This window comes from Oryctolagus cuniculus, chromosome 19 (genome assembly GCF_051225735.1).
Source record: "Oryctolagus cuniculus isolate XC-2025 breed Fujian yellow rabbit chromosome 19, ASM5122573v1, whole genome shotgun sequence".
NCBI classification, from domain to species: Eukaryota; Metazoa; Chordata; class Mammalia; order Lagomorpha; family Leporidae; genus Oryctolagus; species Oryctolagus cuniculus.
In genome coordinates, this window is record NC_142885.1 from 12,262,667 (window position 1) to 12,280,596 (window position 17,930).

Here is a 17,930-nt window from a genome sequence, read left to right on the forward strand (position 1 = left end):
GCACATAGGGTCTGGCCACCTGGAGGAAATTTGTTCAACCCCTTGTTCTTATCTATACATTGTTTGTCTATTCCTTCCTAAAATTATCCAGTGGTCTTCTTCCCAGCACACGCTGTCTCTGAAGATGTTTGTAACTGTTTGGTCGGAGGGTAGACACCAGCCTGTGTGTGTTCCAGAAGGAGGGTAGACCCCAGCCTGTGTGTGTTCCAGAAGGAGGGTAGACCCCAGCCTGTGTGTGTTTTCCAGAAGGAGGGTAGACACAGCCTGTGTGTGTTTTCCAGAAGGAGGGTAGACACAGCCTGTGTGTGTGTTCCAGAAGGAGGGTAGACACAGCCTGTGTGTGTTCCAGAAGGAGGGTAGACCCCAGCCTGTGCGTGTTCCAGAAGGAGGGTAGACCCCAGCCTGTGCGTGTTCCAGAAGGAGGGTAGACCCCAGCCTGTGCGTGTTCCAGAAGGAGGGTGGACACCAGCAGTGTGTGTGTTCCAGAAGGAGGGTAGACCCCAGCCTGTGTGTGTTCCAGAGGACCAAAGTGAGGGGGAAAACAGGGAGTTCTCGTGGTTGCATTTGACCTCATTAGGGGAGGAACATCGAAACCCTTAGAAGCAGGCCTGGAAAGCAACCCAGCATCTACACATCAAAGCCTTGCCCATGTCGTGTAGGGAGGGTCCCAGCCCTGGGGCCTTCCCAGGGGAGTCTTCCCAGCCACCAAGGGGGCTCCTTCGACTGTTAACACTGTGCTGATAAGGCACTGGAAGGACCACAGCGGCAGTGAACCGGAAGATGGAGGGTCCCCCTTCTCTCTCTGCTTCTGCCTCTCTCTAACTCTGCCTTTCAAATAAATAAATAAGTCTTGGGGCTGATGCTGTGATGTACAATAAAATAAAATAATAGTAATAATAATGAAGAGAAATGGGGTGAGATAGAGAGGGGCCTTCCATCTGCTGGTTCACTCCCCAAGTGGCTGCAGTGGTCAGGGCTGAGCCAGGCTGCAGTCAGGAGCCAGGAGCTTTATTTGGGTCTCCCATGTAGGTGGCAGAGGCCCAGGTATTTAGGCCATCTTTCTCACTTTTCCCAGGCCATTAGCAGGGAGCTGGATCAGAAGTGTAGCAACCAGAACTCGAACCAGTATCTGTATGGGACATCAGCACCCCAGGCAGTAGCTTTACCCACAACACCACAACGCTGGCCCCAACAGCATCTTCACTTTCAGTAACTTTAGGTCTAGACACTTCTGACTTTTTTTTATATGTCACTATGCCAGATCACTGTAAGCGTTTGTTTAGCCTGCACTCTCTTAAAAACTGTCCACTAAATTCAACAACTTTCACTAAAAGTTAGCTTTAGGAATCCGCCTGTGTGTCTGGATAAAGAAGAAAAGTATGGTTTCTGTCCTTCAAAGTCCTACACTCAAAGATTAATAAGACTGATACTGACAGATATAAAAACAGCACATAAAACACTCGAAAGTGATGAGTTTTATGGCACGTGTATTAGAGCTCTGTTTTTAGAAGTTCAAGGACTTTGAAACAAAAATGTCCATAAATAATATTCTAGAGGTCGGTGTGGAATACATTGTGGAATAGTTACAGCAAAGTCACAGTGGAGGAATCGGTAAGATCATTAGGGGAGACTTTTCTCCCTTTTTTGTTCTTGTTCTAAATTCACTGAAGAGAATGATTTACGAAACGCATTTGAAAGGGAAAAGTAGAGGGTTTTTGGAAGAAGTACAGTCTAGGTTTAAGGCATAATTTGCAAGAAGTCCAGGAATGAGATTATGAAAGGAGAATTTGAGAGAAGTGTGGAGTGAGTGGCGTTCACGGAAACTGAGAGAAGGCAAAGACAAGCAAGGCCCCGTGGCCTGAGCTTTCTTCTGGGAGGGGCTCCTTTGTGAACGCGAGGTTGCTGCTTGGACTCTGCACCGCTGAAAGAGATCATCGGTGCTCCCAAGGCCTGGCTTTAAACCCACTCCCACTTTCCGAGGCATATGTGTGGCCCTGTGCCCTTTAAAGAAGGCTGGAGCTTTGGAGGTAGGGCCTTGTTCCTTGGCAGCCTTCTATCAGTGAGTTGATGGCAGGAGATGGCTCACTCATCACAGACCCCACGTCAGTGTGAAGTCTCAGCTGTTTGAGCGGCAGAGTTACGGGGAACGTTAGGCCTGAGAGCACCCCTCATTGTGCTGGGATAATGCTGCCAGACTTAAAATTAGTGCTTGTTTTGTTTGTCTCCCATGAAAACCTAGTGTTTAAAGAGGGACTAATTTTAAGTAATTAAATGGTTTCAATTTATTAGGGATGAGGCTAGTCATTTTAAAAATAACCAGTAGACATCCCATTTTGTCAAATTATTAAAATCATTGCTTCAGTCTCCTGGGAGAAGTGCAAGCCTGTAGACCCAGTGAAATGTTTAATTACCACGTTGTTACAAACTTTACGTTTTCTATCCTGGGCAGCCTGCTGCAGACATAATCTTATTTTTCTTTCTTGTTTTCTCCTTCTTTTTCTTTTTAAAAAATAATTACCAAGAAACCTCAAGCCAGTTACTCAGCTGTATGTCAGTGTGGATGCTAGCACCAAAGATAGCCTGAAGAAAATTGATCGCCCACTCTTTAAGGATTTCTGGCAAAGATTCCTTGACAGTTTAAAAGCCTTAGCAACAAAGGTAAGAATTATGACATCTTAAACATGAAGCAAGAAAGAAGGAAGAAAAAAAAAACCTGAGAGTATTTTTTCTTCTTTTTCACTTTAAAATTTTTAGAAAAGAGACTAAAAATCTTCAATGTTTTAGACTTTTCTCTTTGAAAAACCTTGAATGTTTATTATTCAGTATTTTAATTTTGCAGTACAGTGATATCATTTGCCCCTCGTAGTGAGAGAAGTGTAAACAGACTTCCGAAGGTAAGTGATGAAACTTGGTGAGGTAGAAGTGTCTAGCAAAGCTAGAAGAGATCAGCAAACTGTGTGCTTAAATATGCAAGTTAATTCCCCTGTATGTCTATAAACCAGTTTCCTAGCCCATAAGTAACCCAGTCTCAGCATGTCCAAATTTAATGTCTTTACCTGCAAACAGTCGTCTCTCCTTGTGTGTTCCCTTAGCAGGGGTTGGGAACATCCAGCCTGCAGGCCGTATGGAACTCATGTGGGCTGGCCCTTGCCAAAGCAACCGTGGGTGGGACTCCAATTCAGTAAGTCTATAGCAGGCTAATTTTTAAGCTGGTGATTTTGTATGGCGCACGATGATGTTACAAATACCCAGCTGTCCCTTGACAGAAAATAATTCCCCCCGCCTCCCCCCGCCCCGCCCGGTGCAGCTACCGTCCTGCTCTTCGATACCCAAGGTGACCTCTGGTTCCTCTCTGTAGCCTTTCCTCTTTCCTCTTTGCCTCTGCCCTGTCTACTGCTGCGTCTCTTCCTAGACTGCTGTAGTAGAGGTCAGATCCTTTCACCTTTCTAAGAGGTTCTTCCGCCTGTACCCAATCTGACTGATAATGAGAGTCACCACAGCAGCTTCGGCAGTTAGTTTTCTGCTCCTGGTGCCATCTGGGAGTCTGCTTGTCAGACATCCCAGGCGGCATTTGATGTGCAGCCAGATGTGGGAGTCACTGTTCCAGAAACTCTCCCTTTCTTCCTAAGGCCCAGCACTCCGACTCCTAACCCTTTCAGCATCTGGCCCTAGCCTCTTTGTTGGCTCTGTTGCCCAGGAGGGCCATTCTCCCCTGCTTATGTCATTTGTCTGCCTTTTGTACCTAGCACTTTCTCTTCTCTGAGTCTGCTTGCTGTATCTTTGGATCTTGGGGTGTCCCTTCTTTGACTTAACAGAAACTCTGTGCTCCTTATAAACTCAACTTCGTTGTTATCTCTACTGTAAAACCTGTCCCAGTTGCAATTAGCTGCCCTCTTCTTCTTCCTCGGTTTTCCATTGATAAAAGCCTTTGTTCTTCTGTTTGATGCTAGCCGCTCTCTTTCTGACTGGATTCCGCACTTTCCTCTGAATTCCACGTAGCAGCTGGCACAGCACGTTTTGTTGCATTTGATAAATGGTTCATAAAAGAATGAACAAGTGGCAACCCAATAGATCTGTGTCGTGTACCACATGCATTTTCCTGACTGAATAAGTTTTTATACCGTGTGCTTGAGAAGCTAAATCAGTGCCTTTGGAGGGCTGTTAAAACCTTGGCTTGACTTAAGAGATGAAAAAGGCATACTTCGGTTCCTAACTCTCTTGGGTTATTCATAAAGTTGGCAGTCTGAGCACTTCCTGGGTTCCTAAAATTAGTGGTCTTTGACGTTAGCTTCAGCCCTATCATCTTCACCTGTTGCTAAAACAAGAGCTGCACAGCATAAAAATCAGAATGGATTTAGATGGGGTAAATAGTAAGAGCTGGCAACACCAGGCACATCCAAGCTTGGAATGTGGGCTGTGTTCCAAATCAGAATGTGGAAGGTGACAAGCAGGCATTAGTAAAATAGCTTAATATTACTTTTATTCTTTGGCCAAACTTTACCATGAATGAACTGTTACCTTGAAATTACTACCCTTTAGATGTGCAATTCAGTTATGATTGCTTCAGGCTTGACCTGTTGGCAGTAATACAGTGACTTACAGTTCCACAGTATTTTATCTGGGACTAGACATCTTTGATTATCTCCATGTAATTCTAGTTAGAAACATTTCCTTGGGCTATTTCAACCGTTTGCCCACACATTAGGGCAATTGCTTTCTAAGCATTTTGTAGCAATTAGAGTTTATGTTTCTCATTCTTGTATTGTTTATGTTGCCATTTAAAAAAGATGATCTGTGGCTGGAAGCTGCTCTTATAAGATTTTCTTTAACTTAAGCTGTTATTTCTATCTGGTATCATAAGGTATGGTAAATGCTATCCAGAAACGATTGTCTTACTGCTGCTTAACACTCGGAAGTTAAACATGCACAATAGCCAGGAAATGGAGAAAACCTAGGGTCCATCAGCTGATGTCTGGATAAAGAAAATGCGGTACACAATGGAATAGAATATGACTCAGCATAAAAAATGATGAACTCTGGGCTGGCGCCGCGGCTCAATAGGCTAATCCTCCGCCTTGCGGCACCGGCACACCGGGTTCTAGTCCCGGTGGGGGCGCCCGATTCTGTCCTGGTTGCCCCTCTTCCAGGCCAGCTCTCTGCTGTGGCCCAGGAGTGCAGTGGAGGATGGCCCAAGTCCTGGGGCCCTGCACCCGCATGGGAGACCAGGAGAAGCACCTGGCTCCTGCCTTCGGATCAGCGCGGTGCACCGGCCGCAGCGCGCCAGCCGCGGCGGCCGTTGGAGGGTGAACCAACGGCAAAAGGAAGACCTTTCTCTCTGTCTCTCTCTCTCACTGTCCACTCTGCCTGTCAAAAAAAAAAAAAAAAAAAAAAAAAGATGAACTCTTGTCATTGTGACAACATGGATGGAACAGGAGCTTGTTATATTAAAGTAGCCAATCACAGAACAAGTACCACATAATCTCACTCAAATGTGGAGCCTAAAAAAGTTGATCTCATAGAAGTTACACGTACGATGGTGGTTACCAGAGGCCAGGGAGAGTGGGGGGGAGGGTGAGAAAAGATTAACAGGTGTTAATTTGTAGTTAAATAGGAGTCAGAAGTGCTGGTGTTCTGTTGTACGAAAGGGAAACTATAGATAATGCTCATGTGCTGTATGTTTCTCTTTAAAAAGAAAAAAAAAACTAGAAGAAAGGATCTTGCAAAGAAATGTTAAATGAAGAGATAGGTAATGCTTATACTGTTTGGGCATTATACAGTGTATAGAAATATCACAAGGTACCCCATAAATAAGTATACTTTTTACATGTGAGTAAAAAATGTTTACATTAAACAGATATGTTGTAACTGTATTAGCTACAGGCATAGTATCACTAAATCTGATTTTTTTAAGTAAAAGTGTTATTTCAGATATTTTAATTAGAACATTCATTCTGTTATCTTCTCTTACTTTTTAAAAGGCTTTTAATATACCTACTACAGGAAATGTGTTTGCAGACAGGGTATTTGTTGAACTTTATAAACAATTAAGAAATTTGATTTATCCCAAGACTCTCAGTCTATTTATTTGCTAGTGCTACCCAGAGGAGAAGGTAGCCTACTTTATTTTTTAATCTTGGCAAGTATAATCTTTATATTTCCAGATCTTTATCCTTTGTCAAAATTGTTTGTTTTCAATATGAGGGAAAAATATATTGGTACTTGAGTATGTGGGAGCTCAAAAACAATTCCGTCAAGATAACAGAGCAAAAAAGTGTCGGCTTCCATTTCTGACCACGACAGCTGCTTATCAAGCGGTCCTTCTTCATAAAGAGAGAAATCCATCTTCCATGAGACAGCACTGCCTAGCGTTAGCAGGAGACTTTTTATCAGCAATGTGACCAGATGTGTTTCTGCGGGTACATTATGATGCCAAGGTCAAGATGCAGTAGGAAACTGAGGCACTTAATCCTTTCCCGTGTTTAAGCAATAACAATGATGTTCTTGAAACCTCATCTTTAAAAAGGAAAAAAAAGATAAAAATAATTACCTGCATTACGCGTTGTTGGATATACACAGGAAACATTAGCCTTTTTTCTGTGGCTGTTAGGGCGCTGTGACTTGACATCATTATTGGAGCACCATCGTTCCATTGTTAAGGAGGGCTTCTTGTACCTTAATGAGATTGCTGTGTATCTAATAATGAAATAAACCAGTGTCTGCCCAAGGCCCACAGTTTGCAAATTAAAATGTTTAATACTTGATCTTCTTAGTTTTGATTATAAAAAAAAAACATTTTTGCTGATTATGGAAATTTCATGGAAGAGAAATACGAGGAAGCAGAGAAAGAAATTACCTGTAATTCCAGGATCTTGAAAGAACATTAGCATTTGAAGTGCTTTTTAAAAATCCCCTTTTTTGAGGGGGTAGTACTTTTTTGCATATGTGATTCAATTCTCTGTGTCACTTTGTTGTTAACATCACATCACAAGCATTTCCCATGCCATTACGTTTCTCAGTGAACTTCACGTTAAAGACAGCTTCATTTTTCATCCTGCTCAGTTTCCTGCTTGTTGGCCGGTAGCAGGGACTGGCAGGAATGTAGGATGTTCCCACACACTGTGCCTGTCCTGAGGCCTGACAGATTTCCTGTCCTTAATGCAGTTAGGGGGGAGCCTCACCTCTGCTGTTCCTAAGTTGCAGCGTACACAGATGGTCACTTTTTAACATTTCTAAAACTGGGTGCAACCAGAGGCAAAATGTCGTATCTAATGAGCATTGTTGCTTTCATGAAGGAGAGACATAAAGTAATGGTATGTCTTGGTAGAGTCGGTGGAATATTGCCCTTCCCGTCCATTTTAGGGTGAGCTGGTGTCCCAGCGTTCTGCCTAGTTTCCATATTTATTGACCTGCTTTGTTTATTTTGACTTCCCATCACTGATGCCAGAGTCTGCTCTGGAGCCTTCCCTCACCTGGGTGATGCGGGTATCTTTTATTATCACTTTTGAGAAGGTTTTATCTTGGTCCTTTACCTCCACGTACCCGTGGGAATGCTCTCACCGGAGCCTCAGGTTTTCCGTGCAGCTTGGCCGAGATCATATTCAAATGTTGGCCACTTTTGAAATCGGAACAAGACTTTGATCTGTCACCCAAAGTCAGTATCTGCAAACTGGCTGTTTTTCTCTAGTCCCAAGAAATTTCCTAGTAAATAGATTTCTGCCACACCCAACTTCTGCTGAAGCTTGTTTTAGGGAACTATGAATGTGTTGCATCTTGGGTTTCTGTTGAGGCATCAGGTAATGTCCAGGGGTTAATGTTTCTATGGGTTGGAGATTCAAAGGACCAGTACAGTTTGAATATGTAGACTTGGAAGTCACGTCTTCACCAGTGGATTATGCTCGAAAGCAAGGAAGAAGGTGGAATTACCCACGGAGTGTCCAAAGAGGGCCAAAGTAGTAATCTTAGGGAACAAAACAAAGTAGTAGTCTTAGGGAAGATTTCAGAGTGATGGGATTACAGAGAGTGAGGCTAAGAAGAATTTGATAAAGATATTGGTTCAGTTCCATGCAGTGTGGTGTATTATATATACTTCAAGGGAATAGTGATATTTAGTTTTGTGAGAAGTCACCAAGCTCTTACGAAGTGACTGTACCACTTGGTGTTCACTGTAGCAGTGAGCTAGTGTTCCTGTTGCCCCAGATCCTTGTCAGTGTTTGGTTGTGAAGGTGTTTTGGATTTTGACTATTTTAATAAAGTGTCAGGCATCTCATTGTTGTTTTACATTTGCCTAATGATGTGATGTGTAACATTTTTTCATGTTTATTTACCATGAATAGATCTTCTTTGGTGAGGTGTCTGTTAAGGTCTTTGGCCCATCTTTAAGTTGGGTTGTTTTTTTTTTTTTTCTTATTGTTGAATTTAGGAGCTGTTGTGTATTCTGGAAAACGGTCCTTTATCAGATCTGTCATTTGGAGATATTTCCTCTCAGTCTTGGGACCTTTTTGTCTCTTAACAGCGTCTTTCACAGTACAGAAATTTCTAACATGATTGATGACGATCAGCTTGCCAGTCTTTCTGTCATAGATCGTGCCTTCGCCGTTGTATCTGAAAAGTTATCATCATTCCCAGGTCCTCTAGACTTCCTTGTGAATTCTACCCTCTAGAATCCTCACAGTCCACTTAGATCTGCGATCTGTTCTGGATTAACTTTTGTGTTGGATCAGAGGGTCTGTGTCTTGATTCATTTTTTTCACATGTGGATTTCTATTTGTTCCAGCACCACTTGCTAAAAAGATGTGTTGATTACAGAGTTCAACCAATAGTATTAACTAGAACAAAAAAAAAAAATACTAAAAGGGATAAAGTATTAAATTGTACATCAACAGTCAGGACAAGGGCTGATCAAGTCACTGTTTCTCATAGTGTCCCTTTCACTTCAACAGGTTTCCTTTTTTGTGGTTGGTTAGTTGTCACCGATCAGGGAGAACATATGATATTTGTCCCTTTGGGACTGGCTTAATTCACTCAGCATGATGTTTTCCAGATTCTTCCATTTTGTTGCAAATGACCGGGTTTCATTGTTTTTGACTGCTGTATAGTATTCTATAGAGTACATGTCCCATAATATCTTTATCCAGTCTACTGTTGATGGGCATTTGGGTTGATTCCAGGTCTTAGCTATTGTGAATTGAGCTGCAATAAACATTAAGGTGCAGACAGCTTTTTTGTTTGCCAATTTAAACTCCTTTGGGTAAATTCCAAGGAGTGGGATGGCTGGGTTGTGTGGTAGGGTTATATTCAGGTTACTGAGGAATCTCCAGACTGACTTCCATGGAGGCTTAACCAGTTTGCATTCCCACCAACAGAGGGTTAGTGTCCCTTTTCCCCCACATCCTCGCCAGCATCTGTTGTTGGTAGATTTCTGTATGTGAGCCATTCTCACCGGGGTGAGGTGAAACCTCATTGTGGTTTGCCCTGCAAACTCAGCTGCAGTGGGCCGGAGCCGAGTGTTTCCCTTCCTCCTGGCCAAGTAGGCTCTGTTCAAACCCATGCAGGGCAGCTTCTGGTTAATACTTTCTTTTGGGAATAGACCTTAGTTAAGAAGAGCAGAATGGGCCGGCGCCGCGGCTCACTAGGCTAATCCTCCGCCTAGCGGCGCTGGCACACCGGGTCCTAGTCCCGGTCAGGGTGCCGGATTCTGTCCCGGTTGCCCCTCTTCCAGGCCAGCTCTCTGCTGTGGCCCGGGAGGGCAGTGGAGGATGGCCCAAGTGCTTGGGCCCTGCACCCCATGGGAGACCAGGAAAAGCACCTGGCTCCTGGCTCCTGCCATCGGATCAGCGCGGTGCGCCAGCTGCAGCGCGCTGGCCAGGGCGGCCATTGGAGGGTGAACCAACGGCAAAGGAAGACCTTTCTCTCTGTCTCTCTCTCTCACTGTCCACTCTGCCTGTCAAAATAAATAAATAAATAAATAAATAAATAAATAAATAAATAATAAAAGAAGAGCAGAATGAACCGGTCTATTTCTAAAAGGACCCTTTCTTCCTACCTTCAACAGAAGCACAAAGGGATGTTTGTGCTGTATTCAGTGTGAGAGTCAGAGCGCTAGGAGGTAGAGTTCCCAGAATGTGGCCCTGTGGTGTGTGTAAGTCCCCGGCCTGTGCGTGCTGAGCTTCCAGCAGGTTGTCCACTGTGGGTAGTGTTCCTGTCCTAGCACTGTTGCCGCTGGGTTACTGCTCCTGGAAGCTGTGATTGCCCGTCTGTCTCCCACAACTTGAGGGGCAGCAGAACTGCCCTGTGATGGTGCTTCTCCATTGAATCTAAGAAGAGTCGTTGAGTTCTCAGTTGGTTCAGATTTCCACTCGTTGTTAGAAAATAATGGGGACCTCCAAGCTTCTTGCATCGCGGACCGCAAAGTGGAAGTTCTGTTAGGAATAATTTTAAGTTTCAAAGTCGGAAACTGCCAGCTTTTTTCTTCAAGATCTAGTAATGATCTTCGTCTTTGTAGGTTTTGCTTTTAGTTTCATGCTTATTTTCTTAGGATATAAAAATATTTATGTGGGGCAGATGTTTGGTGCTGTGGATAAGATGCTGTTTGGGAAATCTGTATCCTGTATAAGAATCCTAGGATCGAGTCCCAGCCTCCTGGCAGTGTGCACTCTGGGAGACAGCAGATGATGGCCCAAGTGCTTGGGCCCCTGCCTCCCACGTGGGAAACCCAGATGGAATTTCAGGCTCCTGGCCTTGACCTGGCCCAGCCCCGGCTGTTGTGGGCATTTGGAGAGTAAATCTGGGGTTGGAAGTTTTCTCTCTGTCTCTGTTTCTCTCAGCTTCTCAAATAAATAAAAATGAACAAACATCATATTTTCCTCTTCTTGAGTGCAGTCAGGATGTGATTTAGGATTCAATTTCATTTTGTTTTTCAGTACCATATATCAAATGATCTGCCTTTTATGTGCTGATTGGATAGCTTTTTTACCATTTTTATGTATTGAAACTTGACATATCTTCTGGTCCATTCCAAGAAAATACTGTATGTGTTGGTTTTTTAACTTTTATTCTATCAGCAGGTAGTGTATTAGTCTGTTTTGGCTTACAGCTCAGGATCGGGCGGCCCCATTAGTCTGGTGCCTGGTTGAGGCCAGCAGTAGCAGAGCATGTATGCCCCATGCTGGGAAGCTGAGAGACTCGGGAAGCCTGCTCTGCTTATGTAACCAAAGCTTTCTCCCAGAGACCTAATGACCTCCCACCAGGCCCAGATCTCCACACTTAATCCCTCAACCATTAGCATAAGGCTTTAGGGTTCAAATGTCTGCCTGGGATTTGGGGAGCCAAGTCCTCTACAATGTATAGCAAGGAATATGTCACACACACACACACATCTTTCTACAGTAGTAAATGCAACACTACAACACCCTTCTTATCGTTTGGGTAGTAATGGAGGAAGAAGGAAGTATCATTATGTGCTTAGAGTTGTACCTACAAATCACACTGAATCTGTTAAAAGCTAATTAATTTTTTTTTAAGAAAATGCTTAGATAGCATCTTTGCAAAAAATAATAACATTTTAGAGACTTCACAAGAAAAAAATTATTGCATGGCTAGAAGAGTGAACCTTGAAAGGCTTGTGTTTGGCAGCCTTCCTCACTGCCGCCTTCCCTCCCACAGTCTGTTAATGGTGCTTGTGCTGTTACCCACCCAGGACAGCTCCACTGACGGTGACTGCTTTGCCAGTTGTCCCGGTTATGAACCAGAAGGTGCCTAAAGGAAGAAACAGTGTGTTTTGCCTTTCTTGCTCACTGTGGTGTTCAAGGATCTTATCACAGTATCCGACACATCATTACCACGTGATAAATATTTGATCGACGAGCAGATTGCATTTATCAACTGTTTTCTTTGGTGTCTGGTTGTCTCCCAGCAACCCTCTTTGTATAGCCGTTGAATGCTTGGTACTTTGAAACAAGAGTACCAAGATTTGAGTTCTGGCTGTACTTCCTATCTCTTAGTAATGAGCAAGGGACTTGGTTTTTTCACCTGTGAAATGGGGAAATAACAGTGCCCCTTGTGACTAGACAGAAACATCCATAAACATGGGAAATAATAGTGTTTAGTTTTTTGAAAATTAATGCCATCTATCACTTTTTTGGTGTATGTGATTAAATATTTTGTACACATAAAAATACAGTAAATAAGTTAATAAATACCATATAAATATGTATAGCTTAAGAAATAAAATATGATAACACATTCAAGAAGCTTTTCCTATAAACCTCTTCCCTGTCGTGTTTCCTTCCTTTCCTTTTCACTGGTAACCAGTGTTCTGTATTTGTGGGATTTATTCACAGGATTCCATTCAGTTTTGAGACTTTGTAGACTGCTGTGCGGTCTTGCACCCTGTAAACACCCCTAGTGTATTCATCTCTCCCAGGTGAGCGCTCTGTCGCTGCACAGTGTCCCGTTACTCAGAGCGGATTCAGACCCATGGCTGGAAGTGGCTGGATCATCTTTCCCTTCTCTCGGCTTTCTCAAAAGTGCTCCCCTGTGAGATTGTGCTTTGGAGGCAACTGTCTGCATTTCCATTTTCTATCCTCACAAATTAATGGTACTGTTGAGTTTTTAGGGGTGGTTAGTTTGAGTTAAAGTTTTATTTTTGCATTCCTCTGATTAGTGGAGTGGAGTGAGCTTTCATGTTTTTGGCCTTTCCTGTAATGACCTTTCTGTGTCTTGCCCCTCCCTCCCTCCCTCCCCCCTTCCCTGCCTCCCTCCCTCCCTCCTTCTCTCTCTCTCTCTCTCTCTCTCTCGGCCTTTCTCTATAGCTTTATTATCTGTCTGTAATGGTCTTTCTCAACATTGCTAAGTTCCCCCAGGACTCTCCTCAGGTGGCGCCTTAGCAGAGTTCCTCCTTGGCCATCCTGTGTAAGGTCTCATCCCCCGTGCAGCAGTTCCCAGCCTTTGCCTCTGCGTGGCCTTTTGCATTGCCTGGTCGCTGTCAGACCTGTGCGTTGATGGCTTTCCTCTCATCCAACTGGAGTGCAAGCAGGGGCATCGTTAGCTCTCTCGGTGCTGTGTCCTGAATGCCCAGGCTAGTACTTTACCTGTGGTCTGCATTGAACAAATGGTCAGAGGACGAAGGCAGGAACGCATGCATCCTGGTATTCAGGGTCTCAGAGGTGATGACCTCTACCCTGGGCTGTGTAGAATAAACAAACAGATAACACCAGGAGGGCATAGATCCAGACAACTCTGTGAGGGCAGCAGAGTGCATGTACATAGATCCAGACAGCTCTGTGAGGGCAGCAGAGTGCATGTACTCGTCCGTCAGAGAACCCAGGGAAAAGCAGACAAGATTTCTGCTAGGCCATTGCAACTAAGCTGACAAGGATACAGGTTGCCGTTCTTCTGCTAAATAGCCCCCTCTGCCACCACTGCCACTGAAACTGGATGGGCACTTGGTACAGTGGTTAAATCCCTCTTAGGATGCCCATGTTCTTTATAGAATTCCTGGCTGCCTCCTAGCTACTCTGCTTCCAATCTAGCTTCCTGCTAATGCACACCCTGGAAGGTGGCAGATAATGGCTGAAGCTCATGGGTCCCTGCCACCCATATGGGAAGCCTGGGTGGAGTTTGAGTCTCCTGGCTTTGGCTTGGTGAAGCCCTCTTTTGCCAGCATTGGGGGAGTAAACCAGTGGATGGAAATGCCTCTGGCTGTCTGTCACTTTGTCTCTTTCAGACTTTTGAATAAAATAAAAATAAATAAATATTAAAAATAACTTCAGAACCAGGTAAAGAAATGAATGCTTTGTTTTTTTTTAAGAAATTGAGATATATTTATATATCCTAAAATTTACCCTCGTAAAGTATGATTTTTAGTATATTCACTACTATCTACTTCTAAAACATTTTACTCCAACCATATTTCCTTTTTGATTTAGCATTAAAAGGCTTTTTAAAACACTGTTATGGGAATGAGTGTGAGGTCAGCCTTTAAGCTGTCGGTTAGTACACCTGCATCCCACATCGGAGTACCTGTGTTCAATTTCAAACTCCGGCTCCCAACTCCATCATCTTCTAATGCAGAAACTGGGTGGCATGGTGATGGCTAAGTGACTGGGTTCCTGCCACCCACATGGGAGGCATGGATTGTCTCCTAGCTGGCTCCCAGCTTTGGCCTAGCCAAGTCCTGGCTGTTGCAGGCATTTGAAGGAGTGAATCAGTTGGTGGGAATGTTTCTCTCCCAAAAAAAAAAAGGGGGGGGGACAAAAAAGCATTATGTTGTATGCTTACATTGCCTTATGAAGGACTTACTATTGTCCAGGGCCACTATACCTCTAGCGTGTGGCCAGCAAACCCATCAGAGCTTGTTGGTGAGACTAGCTAACAGTTTCAGTCATAAAACCAAAAATAAGGCAGAGCATTGTCTCTGCAGACAGCAGTATTAAGTTGTCATGCTTAATGATGGCTCTAGTAGCTGGCATCCATTGAACAGTCTGTAAGTCCTGTGATGCCGATCCTTCACACCCACGAGCAGCGTTCTGTTTTATCCTCACACATGCAGAGGTGGAGTCTGCCTGCTGTCCTTGTTTCACAGATGAAGAAGGTGAAGCTCCCTGAGTTGTTTGGCTTTATGTTATTACGTTATTATCTTCAGCATTTGCTTATTCTGCATAACCGAAGGTGGAGGTAATCAACTCTGGGAACCTGAATACCAGCCCGGAAAATCAGGCTGGTGTTTGAATCCCTGTTTAGCCTCAAAATGCTTCAGTTTGCTGGTCATTACTCTTCTTTCAGGGAAGTAGATGTCAGCCTGCTGCCCAGAGTTATCACTCCCCTTCCCTTATTTATCCTTGTTTATACTCAGTTCCTTGAACTTTTTCAAGACTCCTCATATTTGGATTTCACGTGGTTTTAGTAACTAGATAAAATGCTGTTAATTTCATTTTCCATAAAATTTTTGAAATACTGTTGTATGACATTTGTGTTATATAGTGTGATATGAGGATTTTCATGGGTTATCATAAGTTTATGAAAACATAATTATATAATTCTATAGTAGTCAATTATTAAGGTATTATTAATAATGTTAGAAGATGTCATTTGGTCTGAATAATCTCTTAAATTATAAATTACCTTTTTCTCCACATGGGAGGAAAACAGTTTTTGATATAGTCAATGTCATTGATTATGTCTGATGTACGGTAATGACTGTGACTGTTGTCTTTGTAATTTGGTGAAGCGTATACTATATATTAGTACTGGATTCATCATAATAGTGAGGTCAGCATGCAAAACAAAATGATTGTTAAAACTAGTATGTTTAGGGCAGGCGTTTGGGGTAGTTGGATTGCCTCGTGGGATGCCTGCATCCCATATTGGAGTGCCTGGTTTAAGACATGGCTTCCCCGCTTCTGATCCAGCTTCCTGCTATTGCACACCCTGGGAGGCAGCAAACGATGGCTTCAGTTCTTGGGTCCCCACCACCATATGGGAGAACTGGGTTGAGTTCTTGGCTTCTGGCTTTGACCTGGCCCAGCCCTGGCTATTGCAGGCTTTTGGGTAGTGAGCCAGTAGATTGAAGATTAGCCCCTCCCTCCCTCCTGCTCTCTACCTCTGTCTCCCTCTTTCAAAGAAAAAAATTAAAAATAATTACTATATTCATCTTTTACTTGTTGATTTAATGGTTGGAAACAAATTTGCAAAGCATTCTTGTTTTCTTAAAGTTCTTTTGATTCAAGTAAGCTCCTTCTTCTACCATTTTTTTTTTTTTTTCTTAATGTATTTCAAAGCCAGAGTTGGCCAGCACTGTGCTGCAGTGGGTTAAAGCCCTGGTCTGCAGCGCCGGCATCCCACATGGATGCTGGTTAGAATTCTGACTGCTCCACTTCCGATCCAGCTCTCTGCTGTGGTCTGAGAAAGCAGAAGATAGTCCAAGTGCTTGGGCCCCTGCACCCATGTGGGAGACCCGGAAGCAGCTTCTGGCTCCTGGCTTCAGATCGGCACAGCTCCAGCCATTGCAGCCATCTGGGGAATGAGCCAGTGGATGGAAGACCTCTCTCTCTCTCTCTCTCTGCCTCTGCCTCTGCCTCTCTGTAACTCTGACTTTCAAATAAATAAATAAAATCTTTAAAAAAAGAAAGCCAAAGTAACAGAGAGAGAGAGGAAGAAGAAGAGGAGGAGGAGGAGAGAAAGAGGAGAGAAAGAGGAGGAGAAAAGGAAAGGAAAGAATCCCTCCACTGATTTCCTTCCCAAGTGGCCAAAAGAGCTGGGATGGGACCAAGCCAAAGCCAAGAATCAGGAATTCCATCTGGGCCTCCCAAGTGGGTGACAGGCACTCAAGTACTTAAGCCGTCGTCTGCTGTCTCCCAGGTACATTAGCAGGCCGCTGGGTCAGAAGGGCAGTAGCCAGGACTCGAATTGGCACTCTGATATAGGACGTGAGCATTCCTAGCCACAGCGTGATGAGCTGTGCCGTAATGCCTTCCTCTACCATTTGCTGGAAAGAAAGCTCCTCAGGGCCGGCGCCGTGGCTCACTAGGCTAATCCTCCGCCTTGCGGCGCCGGCACACCGGGTTCTAGTCCCGGTCGGGGCGCAGGATTCTGTCCCGCTTGCCCCTCTTCCAGGCCAGCTCTGCTGTGGCCAGGGAGTGCAGTGGAGGATGGCCCAAGTGCTTGGGCCCTGCACCCCATGGGAGACCAGGAGAAGCACCTGGCTCCTGCCATCGGATCGGCGCAGTGCGCCAGCCATGGCAGCCATTGGAGGGTGAACCAAGGGCAAAGGAAGACCTTTCTCTCTGTCTCTCTCTCTCACTGTCCCTTTCTCTCTGTCTCTCTCTCTCTCTCACTATCCACTCTGCCTGTCAAAAAAAAAAAAAACAAAAAAAAAAACAAAAAACAAACTCCTCAGAATTCCTAGTTCCTTGCAATCCATCCTTGTTTGTTGGTGCTCTTTCTCTTCTAAGATTACACAACCTTTTCTAACGAGAATTGCGGGAAATTCCTAACTGGGCTTTAACAGATTGTATTGGATTGTTCTGCCTATCGGAAAAGTTTGTAAAGAGCACTGTCCAGATTGCACTGGATGAAATGTTCCTAAACTGGTGTAGTTAGGCATTCACCCTGAGGTGGAAAGGAATGACTCCTCCCCGTGCTGCCAGTATCATGGTGGCATTTGTAGCTTGTCCTTATGGGCAGACTCGTGTGTTCAAGGTGTGGATTGAGTCCCAACCTTAACAAAAACCATTGAGTCTACAGGAAGAACCCATGCCACCCTGTGCATCAGCGTCCTGTTAGGAGGTCCTGTTTTTTTCTGTCCCTTAGGTGCTTGGTAAGAGTTCCCCTAGGGAGACATCATACCGCACTGAGAACAACCTTGTCTTTGCAGCAGAGAAACCTGCATTCCACCCGTGCACCTCTTATTCTGGATTTCAAGGGTCTGAGAAACACTCCTGGAACCAGAAACCTGGAGGCCTGTTAGCGATGTGGAACAGACCCCATGCTTTTGTTAAAGGTCTAGAGTGGTCTTTGGGGAAAGGCGCTGGGCAGCTTCCAGACTGTGGTCATAGGCTCGCTTTGCCAACCTTCTGCACATGACAGGGCAAAGCAGGGTGTTGACCCCAGCCAGGGCAGCTCCTCTGCAGACTCCTTGCTCTGTGGAGCTTTGGCTGTTATGAAACCTGATTTCTAGAACATGCATAGCCACTTCTAAACCCAAGACATTCACAACAGAATCCCACGTGATCTTCTGGGCCAGGACATCAGCTTTATTTCTTGATGTTTTTCTGTATTTATATTTATCCTGAATTTTGCAGTCCTATAAGTTTGGACTGCCCTAGACCAGTCGTGACTCCCTGCTTCATAGGAACCCTAAGGAATATACTGTGTTTAGCCAAGCTGCCTTTGTTTGGCCAAACAGAGAATATAGGGGCACCGAACTGATAGGG

General features: G+C 44.3%; 1 protein-coding gene across 6 annotated transcripts in view; it reads left to right on the plus strand.

Moving 5' to 3' along the window:
- The window catches only part of LOC100354908 (S-adenosyl-L-methionine-dependent tRNA 4-demethylwyosine synthase TYW1), a 221,291-nt gene that overhangs the window by 117,279 nt on the left and 86,082 nt on the right, over positions 1-17,930 (plus strand). For 4 of the 6 annotated variants that reach the window (XR_011384574.2, XM_070064497.2, XM_070064498.2 and 1 more), the window contains one exon: positions 2,523-2,658. The exons of the other annotated variants lie outside the window; for them this stretch is intronic. Coding sequence is in view for 3 of the 4 variants with exons in the window: in XM_070064497.2 (XP_069920598.2) it covers positions 2,523-2,658 (136 nt within the window). In the remaining variant the exon portion in view is untranslated. The remainder of the gene's footprint in view (positions 1-2,522; positions 2,659-17,930) is intronic. 6 annotated transcript variants of the gene reach the window in all.